Genomic DNA, 22,349 nt, shown 5'->3' with positions numbered 1-22,349 from the left:
CGATTAACCTTGGGTAAGCCTTTACGTGTCAAGTTCAAAGCTACCATACATTTCAAACCTTACAAAAAAAACTTTTTTTGCACATAGTAACAAACAACACCACTATGTTACTAGCTAAGTTTTTTAATATTCTAACTCTACAATTCTAAGTTACGGTAAGATCAATAATGTTTTAATAGATAATATATGGTAGCTAATTATAATTTATTCTCTTTCAGCCCTGAAGAAGCCAAATTAATTCTCTTTGGCGAAAACGTTCGGTGAAACAATTGATACACATTAGAGTCTTTCTTGCAGAATTCCCCAATATTTAAGAGTTTACTATTTAACTAATCTGCAAAGATTAAATTTCTTTTCTTTTTTCTTTTCTCTCTCTCTCTCTCTCTCTCTCTATATATATATATATATATATATATATATATATATATATATATATATATATATATACGTATACAAAATTAATTATTATAGTAATTTACTGCCAGTTGGAAGTTGAGTTACGCGAATAGAGCATATTCTGTTGGGATATCACATCATTAACTCTTTCTAACGAGAAAAAAAAAATAAAAAATGTATACATATATTAAAGTAGAGAACTTACCTTTTAATCTAGAGTCAAGCAGTGACTGAAAATGCAAAGAAGTAGCTTTAAATTCTGGATCCCAGATAGGCGAATGTGCTGCATAGATCTCTTCATCTAATTGGTTTAAAAACGGGGGAAAGTTAGTGAGTAAAAGTTGTCTCCTTTCAGGAGGCATTGTGTCTCTTTCCTTGTAAAACTGGTCCATTATTTGTTTGCGTATGTATTTGAACACTGCTCGCAATAATGTTCTTCCAAATACCATTGTAGTATCAAAATGTTGTAACGAATCACAGAAGGTGGGGACATAACAAAAAACTAACCACCTAAAATGCATGGAATATTTTAATTAATGTTTCAATAACTGCTGGTTCTATGTACACCAGATCAGTTAGTATTCAAATATCGCGAATAAAAATGGTTAAAAGTATGGCAAGAACAGAATATCTAGACTGTTTACTGTGCCATTATTACATCTACTATATTATGTTACTTTCATCGTAATTCTGATTAATAATTAAGCACCCAGCACTCTTGGAATTGTTGAGATTCTGAAACTGTTCAAGTCAATAGTTACCACCTCTACTTTTAATAGTTCCTCCTATAAAATGATCAGTTTCTGGTTTCAACAATTTTTTTTTGTTTATACATATTTAACTAAAGAAATCAACTATCAGTGTATTGGGGATGCCCATTAGCAGATAAGGGATATCTATTAGGCGCAATGGATTTGAGAATGTTCGTCAAAAGATTTCTGGAAAAAAGTGGTAGAACTGTATCTAGATTTAAGGAGAATATCCCTGGAATTAGGGATAGGAGAAAACGAGCATTCCGTCAAGGTTGCCGCCGTGTCTGCTTATACTGAAACCTGTCGCGACATGAATTTCATTCTTACCGGATGCTTTATTTCGTGTGTTTTCCGTGAGCAGTTCGGTTCGATAGTGTTTTTAGATACAGTAGTGCGTAGTGCAGAGAGAATAAATGAGATAGGAGCCGCCAAAACATATTTATAACCAAAGAATAGATGGAGTGAGAAGGAGAGGCAGACCCAGAGCACGATTTAAGGATCAGGTGGAGGAAGACTTGAGAATGTTGGGATTACGAAACTGGAAAGCCAAGGAGAAGAATAGGAGAGAATGGAGACTTATCCTTGAGCAGGCCAAGATCCACCATGGGTTGTGGAGCCAATGATGATGATGATGATACGTAGTGCCAAACTTTTATTTAATTTGTTTAGAAAGTTCAGTTTAATGGTGAGCACAAGTTCAGTAAGTCAACCTAATGCTGACATCACTTCAATTATGAAAAACTTTACATCAAAAATGCGATTATTAATGCTGCGTTTGCCTGAAAGCAAGTCAAGCCTACTACACTGATGAAATCGTCGAAAAATATTTGGCCTAACAACTCACTCCTTCCAATAGAAGTTAACAAAGAATCCAATGAACAACCTGTGCAAGTTGTACTAGATGCTGCCCTTTAAATTTGCAACGATATGACTAATTCATCAGAATCAAGGGAAGCTTTACAAGAGTGCATTTTAGATGACAATCTAAATGCTGACTTAACAGATGGAGAAATAAAAAAAGAAATGACAGAATCTGATGAACACGTGACCCAAAAATTTTGATTTTTGTGATTTGATTGTCTAAATAAGAAAAAGCAAAAGAAAATCAAAGATTTATGTTATATTATCATGTTTATCATATCAGGATCATATCAAATTTATATTATAAACAGCGAGCAAAAGTACGTGTTAACGAACAGCTGTCAGAAGAAATTGAAATTAGACGTGGAGTGAGACAGGTATGCGTATTGTCGCCAATTCTTTTTAATGCCTACTCCGAAGAGATCCTGAAAAACGCTCTTGAGGGTGAAATACCTGGAGTAAAGGTAAATGGAGTTCCCATTAACAACATTAGATATGCGGACGACACTGTGATCTTAGCCGAAAATATTGAAGATCTTCAGAGACTGATGACCAGAATAGCGGAGTATGGAAAAGAGTACGGTCTAACAATGAATGTCAAGAAGACGAAATTTATGAGAATATCGAAACCTCAAAGAAATAACGAGCATCTTCTAATAAACGGAACCAACGTCGAACAAGTGGACAAATATGCATATCTGGGAACAATGATTAACTCTACAAATGATTACATTCAGGAGATCAAAATCAGAATAGAAAAGGCAAGAGCAAATTTCAAAAAAATGAGATGAGTGCTATGTACAAGGGATTTATAATTGGAACTAAGAGTTAGGTTGGCGAGGTGCTATGTTTTTTCGACTTTGTTTTATGGAATGAAATCTTGGACCTTGAATGCGACATCAATGAAAAAAACTGGAATCATTCGAGCTGTGGGTGTGTAGAAGAATTCTGAAAATATCGTGGACAGAACACGTCACAAACAAAGAGGTTCTGAGAAGGATGAATAAAGAAATAGAAATTTTAAATACAATTAAAACAAGAAAATTGGAATATTTTGGACATATTACTCGTGGAGAGAAATACACCTTGCTCCAACTGATTATGCAGGAAAAGATCCAAGGAAAGAGAAGCATAGGGAGGCGTAGAATGTCATGGCTGCGCAACCTGAGAGAGTGGTACGTACATCAAATGAACTTTTCAAAGCAGTCGTCTCAAAAGTCCGAATAGCTATGATGATTGCCGACCTCCGCCGAGGAGATGGCACTTGAGGAAAACATATAATGTTATTATTCACACACTGTATGTACATTAAATTTCGATTTGCATTAAATTTCAATTTGAACCCTAAAGAGCTCCTGCAGGGTTGTTATATGTTATATGCTATTCAAAATATACTTAGAGAAAGCCTCAACTACGTGGAAAAGAAAATGCGAAGGCATGGGAGTACCGGTACGAAACGAATACCTACCTATATACGTTAAGCTTTGTAGACGATCAAGTAGTGATTGCACAAGACCAAGAAGATCTCAGTTACATGATGAACAAACTACAAGAAGAATATACCAAGACTGGCCTAGATATTAACCTCGCGGAAACAGAGTACCTATCTACAAGTGAAGAAGACATAGAAGATCTACAGATTGACGACAACGTACCAATCAAAGGAAAGGATAAATTCAAATACTTGGGGTTTATAATCAAGAAAAAGGCAACAACAGAGTAAGAAATTAAGCAAAGATTAGTACAAACAAGAACAGCAATCAGACAACTTAACTCAGTGTGGGGGATAGACACCTAAATATGAAGACAAAAAAACAGATTTATAAAACATTAGTGCGAAGTATTATTACATATGGGACTGAAAATTGGATTATAAACAAGAAAAACAGCAGTAAGATAGTAGCAACAGAGATGGAATGCCTGCGAAGATGCTGCAGAGTAACAAGAATGGATATAAGAAATCATGACGAAATAAAGCAAAGAACATCAATAGAAACAGACAAACTAACATATATAGAACAAAAAAGACTAAAGTGTTATGTGAACCAAATGAGAATTGAACGTGTCTCACAATACAACTACTTGTTAACTATAATCAACGAGTCGTGGGACAATACCCAAGAGATTAAATGTCGCATCGGAAAGGCAAAAAGTGCATTCTTGACTATGAGCTCTGTGTTCAAGAGCCATGACCTCACCCTAGAAACAAAAATAAGGCTCCTTAAATGTAATATGTACTCAGTGCTTCTGTACGGAGTAGAAACGTGGACATTGAAGGCGGAAACTCTATCAAAACTTCAGGCTTTTGAGCTATGATTATACAGAAGGATCCTGAAGATACCATGGAGAGACGGTCCATGAAGTCATCAATGAAGAAGTACTGCGGAGGATGAACACAAGCGCGGATTTGGTCAACATCGTGAAGGGCCCTAAGCTGGGACATATAATGAGAAAACAAGGCAGATACGAGCTACTCCAATGCATTTTGCAAGGTAAAATTGAAGGAAAAAGGGCCCCAGGACGAAGAATATCCTGGCTTGCTAGCCTGAGAGCATGGTATAGAAAGACCTCAACACAGCTATTCTGTATAGCAACCAACAAAGTCATCATAGCCAGAATGATCGCCAACGTTCGGAACGGACAGGCACCCTAAGAAGAAGAACTGCTAGCAAAACAATGCCAAATACATAATCACTTTCGGTCATCCGGACACTTTTGGTAATCCGACACCCCTTCCCATATCTGTCGGATTATTAAGGGACAACTGTATTATAATACTTTACTGTTACCAGTACTCTAACAGTTACATCCATATTTACTGGAACGGCGATATGCATGAAACGAAAACATTTTTAATATGTAAACAGCTTACTTTAAAAAATCGATTAATATATTTAGCAAGCAAGTTGGTGTCTGAAAGTAATCGCAGAAACACCAAAATCTCAACAGTGCTTCCCTCTACCTTTCAAAATCACTGTAGTCACTTAAATCATCCAGTATAAAAATTAAATATACTGCATCAATTTTTGTGACATTACGGCTCTCATTATATGCCCCTTGCAGTATAAACCAAATATTTAAATGACAAGTCAAAAATAACAATATAAAAGGTGGGCATATACTGAAACTTTGTAGATACTCCATAAATGAATGCAACTTCATCACAATGGGCGTTTACTGTAACATACACAAACACTCAAATTGAATAAAACTAGTAATGTTATCAAATCATTAAACATATACCTTGTATATTCTATTTTGTACTTCATAGCTTCTTCCTGGTTAACAATATGCTTCTGACTGCTTGGACTAGGAAAATCCCAAGTATTTAGGCAGTGAAACAGAATTTTTACTAATTCGTACATAGTCTTTAATTCCTGCTGACCAATATGTGAAAACTTATATATCAATAAATTTGTTACTGCTTTGTGAATGCTAGGCTTTTGGAAAGGCGGTTGGCCCAAAGGTCCCTCTACAACGGGCTTGTCTAATGTTAACACACATTTTCTTAAAAGCTAAAAATCGTTATTTAATTTAAAATTTACTTTACAAAGTGAAGCAGACGTTTAATAACCATACAATGTTTAAAATATACACGTTTCATATTGAAATAGATTTGTTGTAAAAATCTATACTATAGTGGGTTCAAACATTCCAACTCGTCCTTTATCTTTACTTTATACTCTTAAATCTTAATCTTTTCCTTGTACCTAATGTATTGAAATGTTACATTGTTTATGCCTTAGTGTGCATTTCTTAGAGTAGGCGAATTTATTTTTTTTTATGTGTTGGGAGGGTAAGTATAAGCTTAAGTTCAAGTTTGTGGGTTCTCCACCCTTGAAAATGAAATTGAAAATGAAAATAACTAAACATTTTGAAACAAATTTTCTTTTGGGTCTTATTCATTTTTTTCTGGCAATTCTACAATTAAATGACATCAGAGCAATATCATAGAGGGTTTTCCAGACTCTAGATAATAGGTCGTCGGGAAAAAGGTCGATAACAAACTAATAATACCATAGGAATGTTAACAAAATAATGAATTAATATGAATAAAAAAATATATAATAAAAAACTAAGCCTTACTGAAATGATACTGAAATGCAAATTATATATGTATTACTATCTTTCCCTAGACTTGCTGTGCTGTAGGGCTCTGAATATTAAAAGCTTAAAAAGAAAGAATCTTGCAGATTAGATATTATATTCAAATATATTTATATACTTACCCTAAATAAATATAAATATACTTTGTTAGTTTCTGGATTTTTTTCTGTGCTCATGGCTGTATACATATTGTCCATGTCCACAGCCATACTCAGAAGTCTATTTAACTCTTGCTCGGGTTTATCAACTAAATGGGATATGTGCATTTCTAAAAAAAAAAAAAAAAGCCTAAGGCTCTGATGGAACATATCAAAAAAGAATAGAGAAATTAAATGAACAAATTCTGTATTATAAGAAAGCAATGATATTAGAATGTTGAAAACACTGAAATTTAAGTAGATAATTCACCCACAAATTCTTTAACCCTTTCAGCTCTGATCAAAATTAAAAAACCTCAACTGCATTGCTTCATTGCAAAAATAATTTCGTATGAATATATAATATACACAAAGAGCGCTTACTGTTGAAAGCACTAATCTATAGTCATATTTGGATGCGCATATGTGTTACTGGAGCTGAAAGGGTTATTAAAGAAGGTATGACTATTAGATTTTTATTCGCTTCTACAAAATAATTACCTAGTAGATGCTCACATCTGCAGGGATCTGTAAAAGTGGGATTTTGCTGATTACTTTCAACTCTCTTCCATCCTATACAATCACATTTTTCTGCCTAAAAATTATGAATATGTTTTAATTCCAACAGTGATTCTCTTGGCACTATAAGTTTAAATTTTGTTCTGTTAAAATATATAGAATGTATTAAAGATAAAAATCATATATTTGTGTTAATAAAAGCTATTTAGACAACAGCTTGTCTCTGCGACGCTAATAAAAGTTCGTTGTTCTGTAACATCGTTAAAAAAAATTTTATCATGACATTAGAATGTGGATTCCCTTACTTAACCAAAATGTGAAACCAAATGGCTAAAAATAAAAAAGATCTATTGCTCTAAAATATATACATTTTTAATACATATTATGGAAAATTAAAGAATATGGTAAATTTGAAAGGTGTCATTTGACCTACTAGACTGTTTCATGCTATATTCTGAAATATTTTTGTCTACATCAGTTTCACTCAAAAAGAAATCTAGGTTCTAAGGAACATAGTATGCAGTGATGAGTGCCTTAAGAACCGGCAAAATAACGCAAAAGATAGAAAACATAATACGTTGTGAAATAAAAAGACATGAAAGTAGTAGAGTTGGGAAATTATCGATAGAAACCTCTAATTTACATTACTTTATATTAGGACTATCGATAGTTTCCCACCTTTAGACATTAGCTTATGAGCTAGTTGACTTCAGTCATAATATTACAAGTATGACGTCGAACATTAACATTTTTTAAATTTCGCATAAAGTAAAAACTGATTGAAGGTAATAAAGCAAATGTAAATAAACAGTTTAATTAGTAGTAATTTGATAATTAATTCTGTGTTGACGAATACAGAATAACAAGCTATGATAATTCTGTATTGAGAAGAGTGTATGCAACGTCTCAAATCATAGTAATTATAGTTTAGTATTGATCAATAGTTTAATTTTGGATAAAAAAATACTCCTACTTAAACTGTTTTTACTTACATTACGTGATACGTATTACTATGACTGAAGTCAACCAGCTCATAAGTTAACGTCTAAAGGTGGGAAATTTTCGATAATTCTAATGTAATGTAAAGTAAATTAGAGGTTTATAATTTCTCACCTCTACTACTTTCATCTCTTTTTATTTCACAACGTATTATGTTTTCTATCTTTTGCGTTATTTTGCCGGTTCTTAAGGCACTCATCCCTGTATATCTAGCACCTGTAGGCCTTTTGGAACATAAATATTAAATTTTAATATCCTTTAATGTCAAGTATAATTGAATATCTTAAAAATATAGCATGATTGTATTATATTTAATTCAATTTCAACTTTTACAAGTGTGTGTGTATAAGCTTATATTAATATTAAATTATATATTTAATATTAATTATTCTTCCACCACCAAGCAACTTTATATAAAACCTAAAATTACCTGACATTTAGAATACACAGCCAACTTTAACAATTTCTTATTGTAAGGCAAAGAAACTACTGCTTGCTTCTTCTGTTGAATTCTCTGAAGGTTGTTTAAAGGGGAAGCATTCGTCTCTGACTTGGTTTGATTTGTAATACTTTTTTGTCCATGAGTTGCATGTTCACTTGAATTGCTTGCAGATCCATCTATGTTCTCAACAGACTGCTCTGACATGTTGCTTTTTTTAAAATACTATATAGTCAGGATGGGAAAAATGTCCAATAGGATGATGGAAATGTGAACTTAGATGTCATCAACGAAAGCTATGCAATAAACTATAATATTAATTTAAAAGGCATTAACAAGAAAATTATTTACTTGCTAAATGTTTTATCAGTTCTGCAATTAGGCTAACATTATGTGGCTTGCATATATTTAAAAAAACACACAATTTATGCAGATTTTACCAACAACCTTTTAGTAGATTAGCCAATTTATTATGTAAACATGCACATACTGTGGATTAAATTAAAGAAGACTATACTAACACATTCTTTAAAGTATTAGCAAGAAGACAAGAAGGAATACTTCTTCAAAGTAAAAATATATTTAGGTAAAAGGCACTTCCTAGTTAGCTCCAAATAGAATGAAACACTAAAGAGTTCCAGCACAAGGGGTTAGTGCCCACGGTCAGTATAAAGGCAAAATAATATTTGAGTAGTGCTTCAGAAAAATGTTCCCTAGCAATTAAAAAATAAATAGACAGAATAAGGTGATTATTAGATGCAAACAGGCAGTATATTAAAATTAAGAAAAAATAGTATTTTGGTCTCTCACTAGTTTCTAAGACCAATAAATATAAAAATATATTTACCTTCAGAATAGCTCCTATGATTATCAGCTGCTAAACGAAAACATAACCTAAAACAATGTATTATTCTTCCCAAATAGAATATAAAAATATTAATATCGTACAATGTATTCTAGATGCAACAACTTTATAAATAATTTTAAAATAAATAAAACTTTATATTACATTTTAACAACTTTTTCATTTCATGTGGGTCGATGTGTCAAACTAAGTACAATAGTTAAGTTTTAAGTTAAACCCTGTGCTAGAGATGTAATTTTTAAGTTAAGTTTGTGTGAGATTCGTTCCTGTTATTTTTCAGTATGCAGTTTAAAATATGGATTATGGATAGCTGATCATTAAGAATTTTCTTATTTAGTAAGATTTACTATGCAATATATCAACAGAATAAAACTGCACCGATTAATATAATACATGTTTATTTTAGGAATTTTATAGTCGTTTATAGATTAGCATTTACAAATAGAAAGTTAATAATGAAAATTAATGAATATACACTTCCATTATTGATGATTATTCTTCTTTTTAAGTTTATTTTAACTATTAAAAATTTTTGATTAACAATGAATGGTAGGGATTTTTATGTTGTATGTTTCTGACAATGTGACAATGACCCTGTCAAAATAATCACAAGCCCAGTGAATCGACTATACAATATTTATAAAATAAAGTTATTTTATAGGAATCGCTTGATTATAAGTTAAATTTTCTTCTTCCGTATTTTAATAAACATGCGAGTAATAATTTTACTAACCAAACTTATTTATCGAATTATTTCGAAAAGTATAGAATTATTCCTCATCAGTCCAGTCATCTAGGGGTGGGATACTTTCATTTAAATCATCTGAAGATGTGTCGTCTTCTACGACACTCAGTTCCTTTCTCGCTTTTTTCCTAACACAACTTGAACTTGCTGCCACAACATCCATTTTACTGCTACTGGTTGTCCATTTGCTCCTTCATCGTCATCTTCCAGGTCATGAGGCGGGTTTATCTGGCTTTCATGTCCAACAGGTGCTTCTTCATTCTTGTGTGCTTATAATAGAAAATACTTCTTCTTCTTCTTCGCGCGACTAGGATTACTCCTGTTTGTCTGCCTCTTATTCTGTTTCAGTCATTGTTGACTGTACATTATCTTTCCACCTTTTTGGCGGCCTTCCAATTGGTCTTCTGCTATACGGCTTGTTGTTTTTACAGATGTTCGCTAATCTATCTGGTCCCATTCGGTTTACATGTTCGTTCCAGTTTTTTTTTTCTTGTTTTTATCCACCTGTTAATATTTTGAATTTTGCATTGTTCGCGTATACTTCTGTTGGTTTGTCTGTCTCTTAATGATATGCCCGCTATTGATCTTAATTCTTTCATTTCGATATTGTTGATTTGTTCTTTCGTCTTTCTTGTATCGGTCCTTGTCTCCGCTGCATATGTTAGGATTGGTCTTACTGTTGTCTTGTATACTTTCATTTTGCTTTCCGTGGTCAGATATTTGTTTCTCCATATGGTTTCTCGGAGGCAACCACTTACTCTTGCCGCTTTTGATGCTTGCCTTGTGGTCTGTGTTCTTATATCCCTGTCACTAGTGATCTCTACTCCTAGGTAATTGAATTTCATTACTTGTTCTACAATTTTGCCGTCTATTTCTAGTTTGCATCTACGCGGCTCTTTACTGATCACTATACATTTAGTTTTTTCTACTGATATTCTCATATTAAGTTTGTTTGCTGTGATATTGAAGGTGTGGAGCTGCCTTTGTAGGTTATATTCGTTATCAGCAATTAGTACTGCATCATCGGCATAGCATAGTATCGTGATTTTATGCGCTCCCATGTGGTATCCGTGTCGTTTTCTTACTTCGTGAATAATTTGATTCATCACCATATTGAATAACAATGGGCTGAGCGAGTCTCCTTGGCGGATTCCTCCTTTTAGTTCTATGCATTCTGTTTCCCCTGTTGGCATTATAACTCTGGTCTTGTTGTTCTTGTTAATTTCATTAATTGTCCTTATTATCTGATGGTCTATTTGTTCAGCTTGTAATAAATTTAAGATGTCATTTCGCTTCACCCTGTTAAAAGCACTTTTTAAATCTACAAAGCACATGTATGCTGGTTTTCCATATTCAATAGACTTCTCTATTATTTGTCTGATAATAAAAATTGCGTCTATCGTGCTGCGGTTCTTCCGGAAGCCTTGTTGTTCATCTGCCATGAGTCTCCCTTTTTAAGTATCGGTAGCAGGAGACTCTCCTTCCATTCCGCTGGTACTACTTCGGTATTTATTATATCGACGAATAATTTTAGGAGCCATTTGCTTAGTGTTGTTGCTCCATATTTTAGCAGTTCATTGTTTATCTTATCAGGACCAGGTGCTTTTCTGTTTTTAAATTTTTTTATTCGTTCTTGTAGCTCTTCTTCTGATATTAGTACTCTATCGTGAGTTTTGTTAATGATTATTTCTCTGTTCTCTTCTCCTTCTCAATATAATTTCGTGAAATGCTCAGTCCATTGTTCCTCCGTAATGTTATCTATGCGTACAAATTCATTCATTTCTGTTTTTTGTCTCCTTATCATCTTACACACCTTTTTCTGGGATTCATAGAGGTCGTATTCCATATCTTTGGTAAATTTCTCCCAGTGTTCTTTTTTGATGTTATCTATTTCTTGGTTTACTCCATTCCTGATTCTCACGTAGTCTTCTCGTGCCTCCGGTGTCTTCACTCCTTTGTATGTTAGGAAAGCTTGTTTCTTTTCATTTGCTAGTGTTTTTACCCTTTCGTCGTACCATGGTGTTTTGTATTCCCGTTCATTTCTGTTAACTTTTCTTTTACCTAAAGCTTCTTCCGCTGCTTGTAGGATATATTTTTTAATAATTTTCCAGGTTTCTTCTATATTCTTTTTAGTCTCTAGGTTATGGCTGTTTAGCTTTTCTGTTAGTCTGTTTCTATACAAGTTTTGTGTCCCTTCTTCTTCTAAGCTTTCTATGTTTAACTTTTCTTTTATTTTTGTATTTCGCTTGCCTTGTGTGGTGATTGCTATATTTATTTTTCCTAGTACCAGGCCATGGTCGAATCCTACATTGGCGAAAGATATTAGCGCACATCTATTATATTCTTGGGGTGTATTTGTCTGTTTGTTATAATGTAGTTAATCATAGAGTTACGTCCTCTTGTATCTGACCAGGTGATTTTATCTTGTATTGGGTGGTCAAAGTATGTGTTGTTAATTCGGAGGTTATTCATTAAACAAAGTTCTAGAAATCTTTTTCCGTTGTCGTTGAGCGTTTCTTCGGTAAATCTTTGAGTAACTCCAACCACAGGTATGTTGCCTACTCTGGCGCTTTATTGTTTTACTACCGGCTATTGTGGTGTCCAGTAGATCTTGGAGCTGTCCATAAAAAGCATCTTTGTCTCCCTTGTTTTGCTGTTATTCGGTGCATATACGTGGATAATATTAAGTATCGTCTGGTGAAGTTTAAGGCAAACCAGCATCATGTGTTCGTTGATGTATCTTATTTCTTGAATATTGTTACTATATTTATTGTGTATTAAGAGGCCTACTCCTGTCTGAGCTCGTTTGCTTTTATCTACTCCGCTGTACAGGAATATAAATTTGTTTCTATTGGCACTTCCTTTCCCTTTCTTTTTTGTTTCGTTCAGGGCACATATATCAATTTTATGGAGCTCCAATTCCTACACAACTTCCTGTTCCCGTTTGTTCCACGATGCGATGTTCCAAGTGCCAATTCGTAGATTATTTGGTCTCTTTGTCCTTTTTCTTGCGTGGTTCGTCATCTGTGTATCCGTCCAATTCCGAGGCTTCTGTTCGGTTCTCTGAGTATTGATTTTTTTGACAGTAAGTAGGCTGCTAACCTTGCTCACCAACCCCCTTTTCGGAGGACCATTTTTCCCTTCCTCGTCAGCCTGACCCTGCCTTCCATTGGGGTTGGTTACCCAATCTCCAGCAAGGTTGCTCAGGTTTTTCAGGGTTCACCCGTGCAGCCCAAGCCGCACTTCGTGGAGGTGAGGATAGGGATTGAGTAGGAGAGGCTAGAGAATGCTAACTGGAAACAGAATCTTATATTGCGCTTCACTACCCCTTTGAACCCCTAGAAAATACTCTTCGGAAAAATATGTCTGTTTACTGGAAAGATACCGGTTTTTAGAAATCCATTGACTGTCCTTTCGCCAGTTTGTATCTTCAAGTAAGTTTTACCAAGACCTAATTTTACTGATGTCAAAATAAGATATTGCGATTATTTGGCCTTAAAAACTAACGAATTCCTTCACTGTAGAAAATTTTCAAAACTCCCATTGCGGATTTTTTCCCAAGGTGCAATTCTACTATCATTCCTTTCGATATAAGTACCCCGTCTTGCTCTGATCTTAATGCCCATAACATTAGCAATCTCTGTTGCTGCACAGTAAATCAGCATATGCAAATATTCCAATGTATGAGCTTCCACGATGTAATTGGGTAGGACTTCAGTGTTCACAATTTGTAACAGCGCACCTAGTTTCTTACAAGAGTTTATTTTTGGTAGCGTGGTCTGCTAAGAGGGTTCGTCCCATTAAACTCTTGTACGGCATGTGTCATTTCACTTACCAGGTTATCATACAACTCGTTATTGTTCTGCTGCTTATTAACAGGTTGAGTTTCTTGTATGAAAGGTTCAGGAGTCTGCTCATTACGGATTTCATTAGGGATTTGATCTACAACTAGCTCTGGTTTATGAATCTCCCGTTAGACTTCGCTTCTGATGGTATCTCATCTAGTCTCTGGGATAAGCTTATTTCTTATAATTACCGGTATTGATCTGCTATTCTCTGTTCAGATACTTGAATCTCTGGGTATTCCCTGCAAAATTCGGCATACAGATTTTGTTGATAGCCGATCGTTTCTTGGCCAAGGTTCGTCACCTTGTAATAGAAGCGCAAAATGTTTTCGTTTATGGACATAGTCCATTTCATGCGCTGCCTCGGTCGTCCCGCTTGAGTGAGCGCCGGCTGATGTTCCAGCGCAGCACCTTCAGCGAGTAGAGCTCCTGCTGTTGTTTGGCTCGCTTGTGGTTCTTCTTGTTGTTGGGCTGTAGCTGATTGTAGGACAGGGGCCCGCCTCCTCAACACCCTGCCACCGACGTCTGCATGCTGTCACGTCCAGCGTCGACTCCAGACGTGCCCTGGCGATCCCCAGGCAGCGACCCTAAACATAAATCATTATTCACCATTTTCATAGGTTTGCATTTTATACCTACTGCCAGGTGTCAGTTTTTGTTCCACGGCAAGTATCCGTGCTACCCTCTGGGTACTGGTGCTAAGAATACCCAGAAAGAATCCCCCATTCGCAGGGGGCAGCGCCTGATGGAAGAACTGACAAAAACTACATAGGTTATTATTATTATTATTATTATCAAGATTTAGCCATACGGCTCACACTCCCTCTAAGGGGAAAATTCACTCATCCCAGATACCTATGGTATCAAAAGGATTGAGCTCTGGTGGGACTCTTTCCGTGTTATCGAGTCCTAAGTGACTTGGTTTGCTGGAGTATCTCCCAAAAATTTTCGTACACATCTGGACGTCGCAAGGAGTACAGCTTTCTGCGTGGCCTTATAAAGATGTTCATTTAGACCCAGCTGTTTGATGTTCGCTAGGAGGTTTTTGGGAATAACACCAGTAGTAGATAGAATAATAGGTACTGTCTGGGTACTTTCCATTCTCCATTGTCTCCTGATTTGTATTTCTAGATCTCTATACTTGGCGATCTTTTCGTTGTATTTAACAAGCAAATTACTGGTGTTAGGTATCGCCACATCAATAAGTGTTGTTTGCCTGGTAAGTTTATTAACTAGTATGAGATCCGGTGCCACAGATTATGTGCCGCTGGTTTTTCTGTGAGCACAGTGCGGTCCTAGTATAGCTTGTAGTTGTCATTTTCAAGAATTCTGTCAGGTACATATTGATAATAAGGATGATGGTCGGTTTGGAGAAGTCCCAGTTTGTCAGCTAGTTCTTGGTGGATAATCTTTCCTACTAAGTCATGGCGTTCTTTATAATCAGTTCCGACAAACGCCTGGCAGCCCCCGGTAAGATGTTGGATGGTTTCTTTAGCTTGGCATCCATATCGGCATTTGTCATTTTGGACTTAAGGATCTTTAACAATATATTTCAGGTAATTTTTAGTTGGTATAACCTGATCCTGAATGGCAAGAAGAAAACCCTCAGTCTCGGGAAACATCTTTCCTGATGTCAACCAATAGTTCGACGCTGTGTTGTCGACATATTCTTGGCTGATCTCATTGAGATGTCGCTCATGCAGAGGTTTACTCATCCAGGTGCGCATTTTTTCTTGCTTAGTCAGATGGTTTATGCGCATTTCTTGTTCCCTCAGTTTTAGCGGCGTTGTATCATCTACTGCGCAAATTGCTCGATTTAAGGTAGATGTCTCAGCCTGCACCTGAAAATAAGTTCTTAAATTAGCAACCTGTTTATCCAATTGCTCAAATATGTCCATAAGTCCTCTTCCCCCTTGATATCGCCGTAATGTTGTTCTCTCTACTGCACTGCGTGGATGGTATTTTTGCGCCTTTGTGAGAAGTGTTCTTACTTTCTGCTGAAGACTCTCTATATCCGTTTTTGACCACTTTATAATACCAAATGAGTAGCTCAGCGCGGAACAGGCGTATGTATTTAATGCCTTAAACAAATTTTTACTATTAAGATACGACCGATTTAGTTGTCTTACTCTTCGTACGATCTCGGAAGTTAGTTCGGTTTTCATTAGCTTATGGTCAATTTTTTGCGCTTGCTGTACTCCGAGATATTTGTACATATCATTTTCACCCATTGCCTCGATGTTTTGGCCATCCTGCATATCGAAACCTCCGGGCTGAACCTTTCCTCTGACTATATTTAGTATACGGCATTTGTCTAGTCCAAAATGCATACTGATATCATTTGAGAAATTTTCTACTGTTTTTAGCATTTTATCTAGGTGGCTTCGAGTGGAAGCTAATAGTTTTAAATCATCCATATACAATAGATGATTAAGCTTTGCAACAACAGTAATGTTTACAGTGTCATCTAGGTGGTTTCTAGTGGAAGCCATTAATTTTAAATCATCCATATATAACAGATGATTAAGCTTCGCTACAACGGTGTTGTTATTTTTGATGCTAAATCCTGAGTCAGTAGAGTTCAGCAGCTGAGATAGTGGGTTCATCGCTAGTGTAATGGAAATATAGCAAGGAAATAAAGAAGGAAAAATTAAGGGACAATTAGCCTAGTAAAGAGAAACAATTATTTAAGAAATTATTACATATTCCAAATTGATTAAAGAACAAATAAATTCATAGCTAGTAGGTAACATATTTATGTAAACATTTTACATTAAACAAAGATTGAAACCTCGACCCAGTTTAAATGTATTACACGAGTCTCAAATATCAGGCCACCAAGGTTGTTTAAATCACGTTTCAAAACATAGACCTCCGCCGAAATACAACATGAGGATCAGTCAGCAAAAAAAAAAACAATAACGCGACCTTGGTACTACGACTGAAAATTGAGAACACGGACTGATAAAAAAGGCGAACAAGGGGGCCAGCGGCGTTAGTGGGAAGTGGTCACGCCAGACGCTCCACGCCATAGTGTGGAGATCGGACGATACGCAGACAGTGGACGCGTTATTTAACTCGACGGGATAGTGTGACGTATAAGTGTCGGCAACTGGAGATTCGAAGGTTCGCAATCTCAAATCCCTGTAGACTGGAGGCGTATTCCGTAGCTAGAGCCTAGATACGCGATGGTAACTAAGATCTATATACTAACCCAAGGTATATCTAATAATACGGAATTGTCCGACCTTTAATTCCTTGCTTGTGTCTTCTCGTCTCCCTTCGCGCCTGATCGAACATTTTTGGTCCTAACTGATATTTTGTAGTGTACTGTATAGTTAATACATCGTAAACTTGAAATTTGTTTTTGTTATTCCTAGCCGTTACAGGTCGAGACTAGAAGAGATACACATTTCGCTTATGCAGTGCTCCGGCTTCTAACGTAAGCCCATAGCCTCTTACTCTTTGTAGGACCTGAGACCGAGAAGTCCTTAATTCCCTTCCTTTCCAGAAAGATTTCCCTACCCTCTTGTAAATCCGCGAGGGCGGAACCAGTCAGTCCAGACTAGTGGAACCAGTAAGCCTCGCCCCGCTCGCAGGGATAAGTATCTCCTAAAAATTGTAGAGGCATTGATAAGGACATTGAGACAGACGTCTTCTACAATGGTGACAGCCTTATCAGAGTGGAGACAATTCATTAGAGGGGTTTAGTCAATTCATCTACAGCTTCAATCCTAAATTATCACGCTTAACCCCCCCAATGTTGTTAGACTAGGCAGAACCAAAGTGAACTCAACGAGTCCCCCTGGAAAAGGCCCCGTTAATAGGGATATCTTCAGTTTCGATATTCATTTCACCAGGTATTTGAAGGTGAATTTCAGTCTTCCACTCTGCTATTATATGCTTCAAAAAGGTCACGAGATTATCATCGACTTTATATATTTTCAATATATCTATAAGCCATTCATGCGGCACTGAATCAAAAGCCTTCTTGTAGTCAATGAATGCAGTAAAAAGGTTTCTTTTTTTGGTGTATGGCCTGGTTAGAAATGACCGAGTCGATAATAAGTTGTTCTTTGCAGCCCATGTAGCCCTTAGCGCATCCTTTCTGTTGAGGCTCTATGATATTGTTCAGAGCACAGTGTTGGTAGATACGCCGGGCCACACAGGGTGTGACCAATTTGTACAAAGTTGGAAGACAAGTAATTGGGCGGTACTTGACTGGATCTTGGGTGTTATTTTGATCCTTTGGTATTAGATAAGTGGTTCCCTGAGTAAGAAATGATGGTATTTCCTGTGAATTAGAAATAATATTATTAATCGATACTGTTAAAAGGTCATGAACACTTCAAAACTTCTTTAGCCAGAAGTTTTGAACTCCGTCTGGTCCAGGAGATTTCCAGTTATGAAGTTCTTTGATAATGTTCGAGACTTCTTCAGTGGTGAAAGGCTCATAAGGAATATTCCTGTAGTGTTGACAGTTGTTCGTCGTGTCTTCAATCCATCCAGCATTTTTGTTATGAGTAGCTGGCGTCGAAAGTCGGTTTCCCCAAAACTCATGAATTTCTTCTTGGCTTGGGTAGGATTTATTTACATTTTCTACTGCGGAATTCAGTTTTCTATAGAAAGCCTTCTCTGCATTCTCAAAAAGTATATTGTCACATTTACGGTTGTTACTAACTTTGTATCTCCTTAGTCGACCTGAATAAACGGAGAGTTTTTGTTTTAATGTGTCTAGGCAGTGTTGAGCTGTGCACCTGCAGAATTATTTCTTCAGTTCTTTTAATTACTTTTCGACTTCTTACTCCTCAGATGTATTCTGTAATTTGTCCAATATCCCTGCGCAATAATTCAATTTTACTCAGCAGCCTTTTTTCCCAGGGTGCAATTCTGTTTTCAGTCCTTCCGATATTAGTTCCCCGTCGTGTTCTGATCTTAATGCCTATAACATCAGCAATTGCTGTTGCTGCACAATAAATCAGCATATGCAAATATTCTAATGTATGGGCTTCCACGATATAATTGGGTAGGACTTCAGTGTTCATAATTTGTAACAGCGCACCTATTTTCTTACAAGAGTTTATTTTTGGTAGCGGTGGTCTGCTAAGTGGGTTTGTACCATTAAACTCTTGTACGGCACGTGCCATTTCTATTATTAGGCTATCGTGCAACTCGTTGATGTCCTGCTGTGTATTAACAGGTTGAGTTTCTTGTATGATGGGCTCAGGAATCTGCTCATTAGGGATTTGATTATGGACTTGATCCACAACTAGCTCTTGGTTATGAATCTCCCGTTCGACTTCGCTTCTGATGGTATCGCGTCTAGCCTCTGGGATAAGATTATTTCTTACAATTACCCGGTATTGATCTGCTATTCGCTGTTCAGATACTTGAATCTCTGGGTACTCCCTGCAAAATTCGGCATACAGTTGTTGTCGATAGCCGATGGTTTCTCGACCGAGGTTTGTCACCTTGTAATAGAAACGCAAAATGTTTTCATTAATAGACACAGTCCATTTCATGCGCTGCCTCGGTCGTCCCGCTTGAGTGAGCACCGGCTGATGTTCCAGCGCAGCACCTTCAGCGAGTGGAGCTCGTGTTATTGTTTGGCTCATTTGTGGTTCTTCTTGTTGTTGGGCTGTAGCTGATTGTATGACAGGGGCCCGCGTCCTCAACACCCTGCCACCGACGTCCCGCATGCTGTCACGTCTAGCGCCGGCTCCAGACGTGCCCTGGCGATCCCCAGGCAGCGACCCTAAACATAAATTATTAAACTCCATTTTCATGGGTGTGCATTATATACCTACTGTCAGGTGTCAGTTTTTGTTCCACGGCAGGTATCCCTGCTACCCTCTGGGTATCGGTTCTAAGAATACCCAGAGAGCATCCCCCATTCGCAGGGGGCCGCGCCTGATAGAAAACTGACAAAAACTCCCACAGGTTATTATTATTATCCAGATTTAGCGATACGGCTCACACTCAATCTAAGGGAAAAATTCACTCATCCCAGATACCTACGGACTCTTTCCGTGTTATCGAGCCCTAGGTGACTTGGTATGCTGGAGTATCTCCCAAAAATTTTCAGCTTCGGCAGTAGTACAGCTTTCTGCATGGTCTTGTAGAGATGTTCATTCAGACCTAGCTTTTTTATGTTTTCCAGGAGGTTCTTTGGAATGACTCCAGTAGTAGAGAAAATAATAGGTATTGTCTGGGTACTTTCCATTCTCCACTGTCTTCGTATTTGAATTTCCAGATCCCTGTACTTGGCAATTTTTTCGTTCTGTTTAACACGAAGATTATTGTTGTTGGGTATCGACACATCAATTAATGTTGTTTGTCTTTTTAGTTTATTAACTAGTATGAGATCTGGTCTATTATGTGTCACTGTTTGGTCTGTGAGCACAGTGCGGTCCCAGTATAGCTTGTAGTTGTCATTCTCAAGTATACTCTCAGGAGTATATTGATAATATGGAAGATGGTTTGTTTGAAGAAGTCCCAGTTTGATAGCTATCTCTTGATGAATAATCTTTCCTACTAAGTCGTGCCGTTCCTTATATTCAGTTGCAGCAAATGCCTGACAGCCCCCGGTAAGATGTTGGCTGGTTTCCTGAGCTTGACATCCATATCGGCATTTGTCATTTTGGACCTGAGGGTCTTTGACGATATATTTCAGGTAATTTTTGGTTGGTATAACCTGATCCTGAATGACCAGTAGTAAACCTTCTGTTTCAGGGAACATCTTTCCTGATGTCAGCCAATAGTTCGACGCTATATTGTCGACATGGTCTTGATTGACCTCATTGGAATGTCGCCCGTGCAGAGGTTTGCCCATCCAGGTGCGCATCTTTTCGTCCTTAGTAAGATGGTTAATGCGCATTTCTGGTTCCCTCAGTTTGATCGGTGTTGGATCATCTACTGCACAAATCGCGCGATGTAGAGTAGATGTCTCAGCTTGCACCTGAAAATAAGTTCTTAAATTAGTAATTTGTTTTTCTAGTTGCTCACTTATATCCATAAGTCCTCGTCCTCCTAAATATCGCGGTAATGTCATTCTTTCTACTGCACTTCGAGGATGGTGTTTTTGTGCCTTTGTGAGGTGTGTTCGTACTTTTCGCTGAAGATTTTCTATATCCGTTTTTGTCCACTTTACAATACCAAATGAGTTGCTAAGCGCGGAACATGCGTAGGTATTTAGTGCCTTAAACAAATTTTTACTGTTAAGATGTGAACGAAGCAGCTGTTTTACCCTTCGTATAAACTCAGTAGTTATCTCAGTTTTCATTTGCTTATGGTCAATCTTCCGCGCTTGCTTTATTCCGAGGTATTTATACATATCATTTTCACCCATGGCCTCGATGTTCTGGCCGTATTGCATATCGAATCCGCCGGGCTGAACCTTTCCTTTGATTATATTTAAGACACGGCACTTGTCAAGACCGAAGTGCATACTAATATCATTAGAGAAATTTTCTACTGTTTTTAGCATTTTATCTAGGTAGCTTCGAGTGGAAGCTAATAGTTTTAAATCATCCATATACAATAGATGATTAAGCTTTGCAACAACAGTAGTGTTTACAGTGTCAACAGTGGGCTCAACGAATCTCCTTGAAATAAGCCCCGGTTGATTGCAATATTTTCAGTTTCGATATTGTTTTCACCAGGTATTTTGAGGTGAATTTTTGTCTTCCAATCTGACATTATATGTTTTAAAAAGGTCACTATGTTATCATCGACTGTATATATTTTTAATATATCTCTAAGCCATTCATGTGGCACTGAATCAAACGCTTTCTTGTAGTCGATGAAAGCAGTAAAGAGATTCCGTTTTTTGCTCTATGCTTGGTTAGAAATGACAGAGTCGACGATAAGTTGTTCTTTGCATCCCATGGAACCCTTAGCGCATCCTTTCTGTTGAGGCTCTATGATATTGTTTAGAGCACAGTGTTGGTTGATACGCCGGGCTACACAGGATGTGACCAATTTATACAGAGTTGGAAGTAATTGGGCGGTACTTGGTTGGATCTTGGGTGTTATTTTGATCTTTGGGAATTAAATAAGCTGTTCCCTGGGTTAGGAAAGATGGTATTTCCTGCGGATTAGAAATAGTGTGATTAATTATTGCTGATAAGCACTCATGAATACTCCAGAACTTTTTAATCCAGAAGTTCTGAATGCCATCTGGTCTAGTAGATTTCCAGTTATGAAGCTCTTTAATAATATTTGAAACTTCTTCACTAGTGAAGGGTTCGTAGGGAGCAGTAACGTAGTGTTGGCAGTTGTGCGCCGTATCTTCGATCCATCCAGCATTGGTGTTAAGAGCAGCTGGTGTAGAAAATTGATTTCCCCAAAACTCATGGATTTCTTCCCGGCTTGGGTAAGATTTATTGGCACTTTCTGCAGTAGAATTGAGTTTCCGATAGAACGCCTTCTCGGGATTTTCAAAAAGCGTATTTTTCCCGAGATGCAACTCTGTTATCTGTCCCTCCGATATTAGTACCCCGTCGTGTTCTGGTCTTAATGCCCATAACATTAGCAATTGCTGTTACTGCACAGTAAATCAGCGTGTGCATATATTCCAATGTATGGGCTTCTACGACATAATTGGGCAGGACTTCAGTGTTCACAATTTGTAACAGCACACCTAGTTTCTTACAAGAGTTTACTCTTGGTAGCGGTGGGTTTGT

The 22,349-nt window shown here is 36.9% G+C and overlaps 1 protein-coding gene across 3 annotated transcripts in view; it reads right to left on the bottom strand.

Annotated features, from left to right (window-relative positions):
* LOC140445510 (histone acetyltransferase KAT2A-like) overlaps positions 1–9,323 on the bottom strand; it is a 65,311-nt gene extending 55,988 nt beyond the window's left edge. Inside the window, exons 1-7 of one of the 3 annotated variants that reach the window (XM_072537575.1) lie at positions 9,220–9,323; positions 9,058–9,104; positions 8,202–8,506; positions 6,755–6,848; positions 6,239–6,384; positions 5,253–5,524; positions 602–906 (exon numbers count right to left, since the gene is read on the bottom strand). In XM_072537575.1, coding sequence (XP_072393676.1) covers positions 602–906; positions 5,253–5,524; positions 6,239–6,384; positions 6,755–6,848; positions 8,202–8,417 — 1,033 coding nt within the window. In that variant the 5' untranslated portion in view covers positions 8,418–8,506; positions 9,058–9,104; positions 9,220–9,323. Of the gene's footprint in view, positions 1–601; positions 907–5,252; positions 5,525–6,238; positions 6,385–6,754; positions 6,849–8,201; positions 8,519–9,057 lie in introns of all 3 variants that reach the window. The other 2 variants (XM_072537576.1, XM_072537573.1) reach the window with 2 other exon arrangements.
* Between the last annotated feature and the right edge of the window lie 13,026 nt (positions 9,324–22,349).

The sequence above is a fragment of the Diabrotica undecimpunctata genome, chromosome 7 (genome assembly GCF_040954645.1).
Source record: "Diabrotica undecimpunctata isolate CICGRU chromosome 7, icDiaUnde3, whole genome shotgun sequence".
NCBI lineage: Eukaryota > Metazoa > Arthropoda > Insecta > Coleoptera > Chrysomelidae > Diabrotica > Diabrotica undecimpunctata.
Note: the sequence above shows the minus strand (reverse complement) of the source record. Positions and strands in the feature narration are given on the sequence as shown.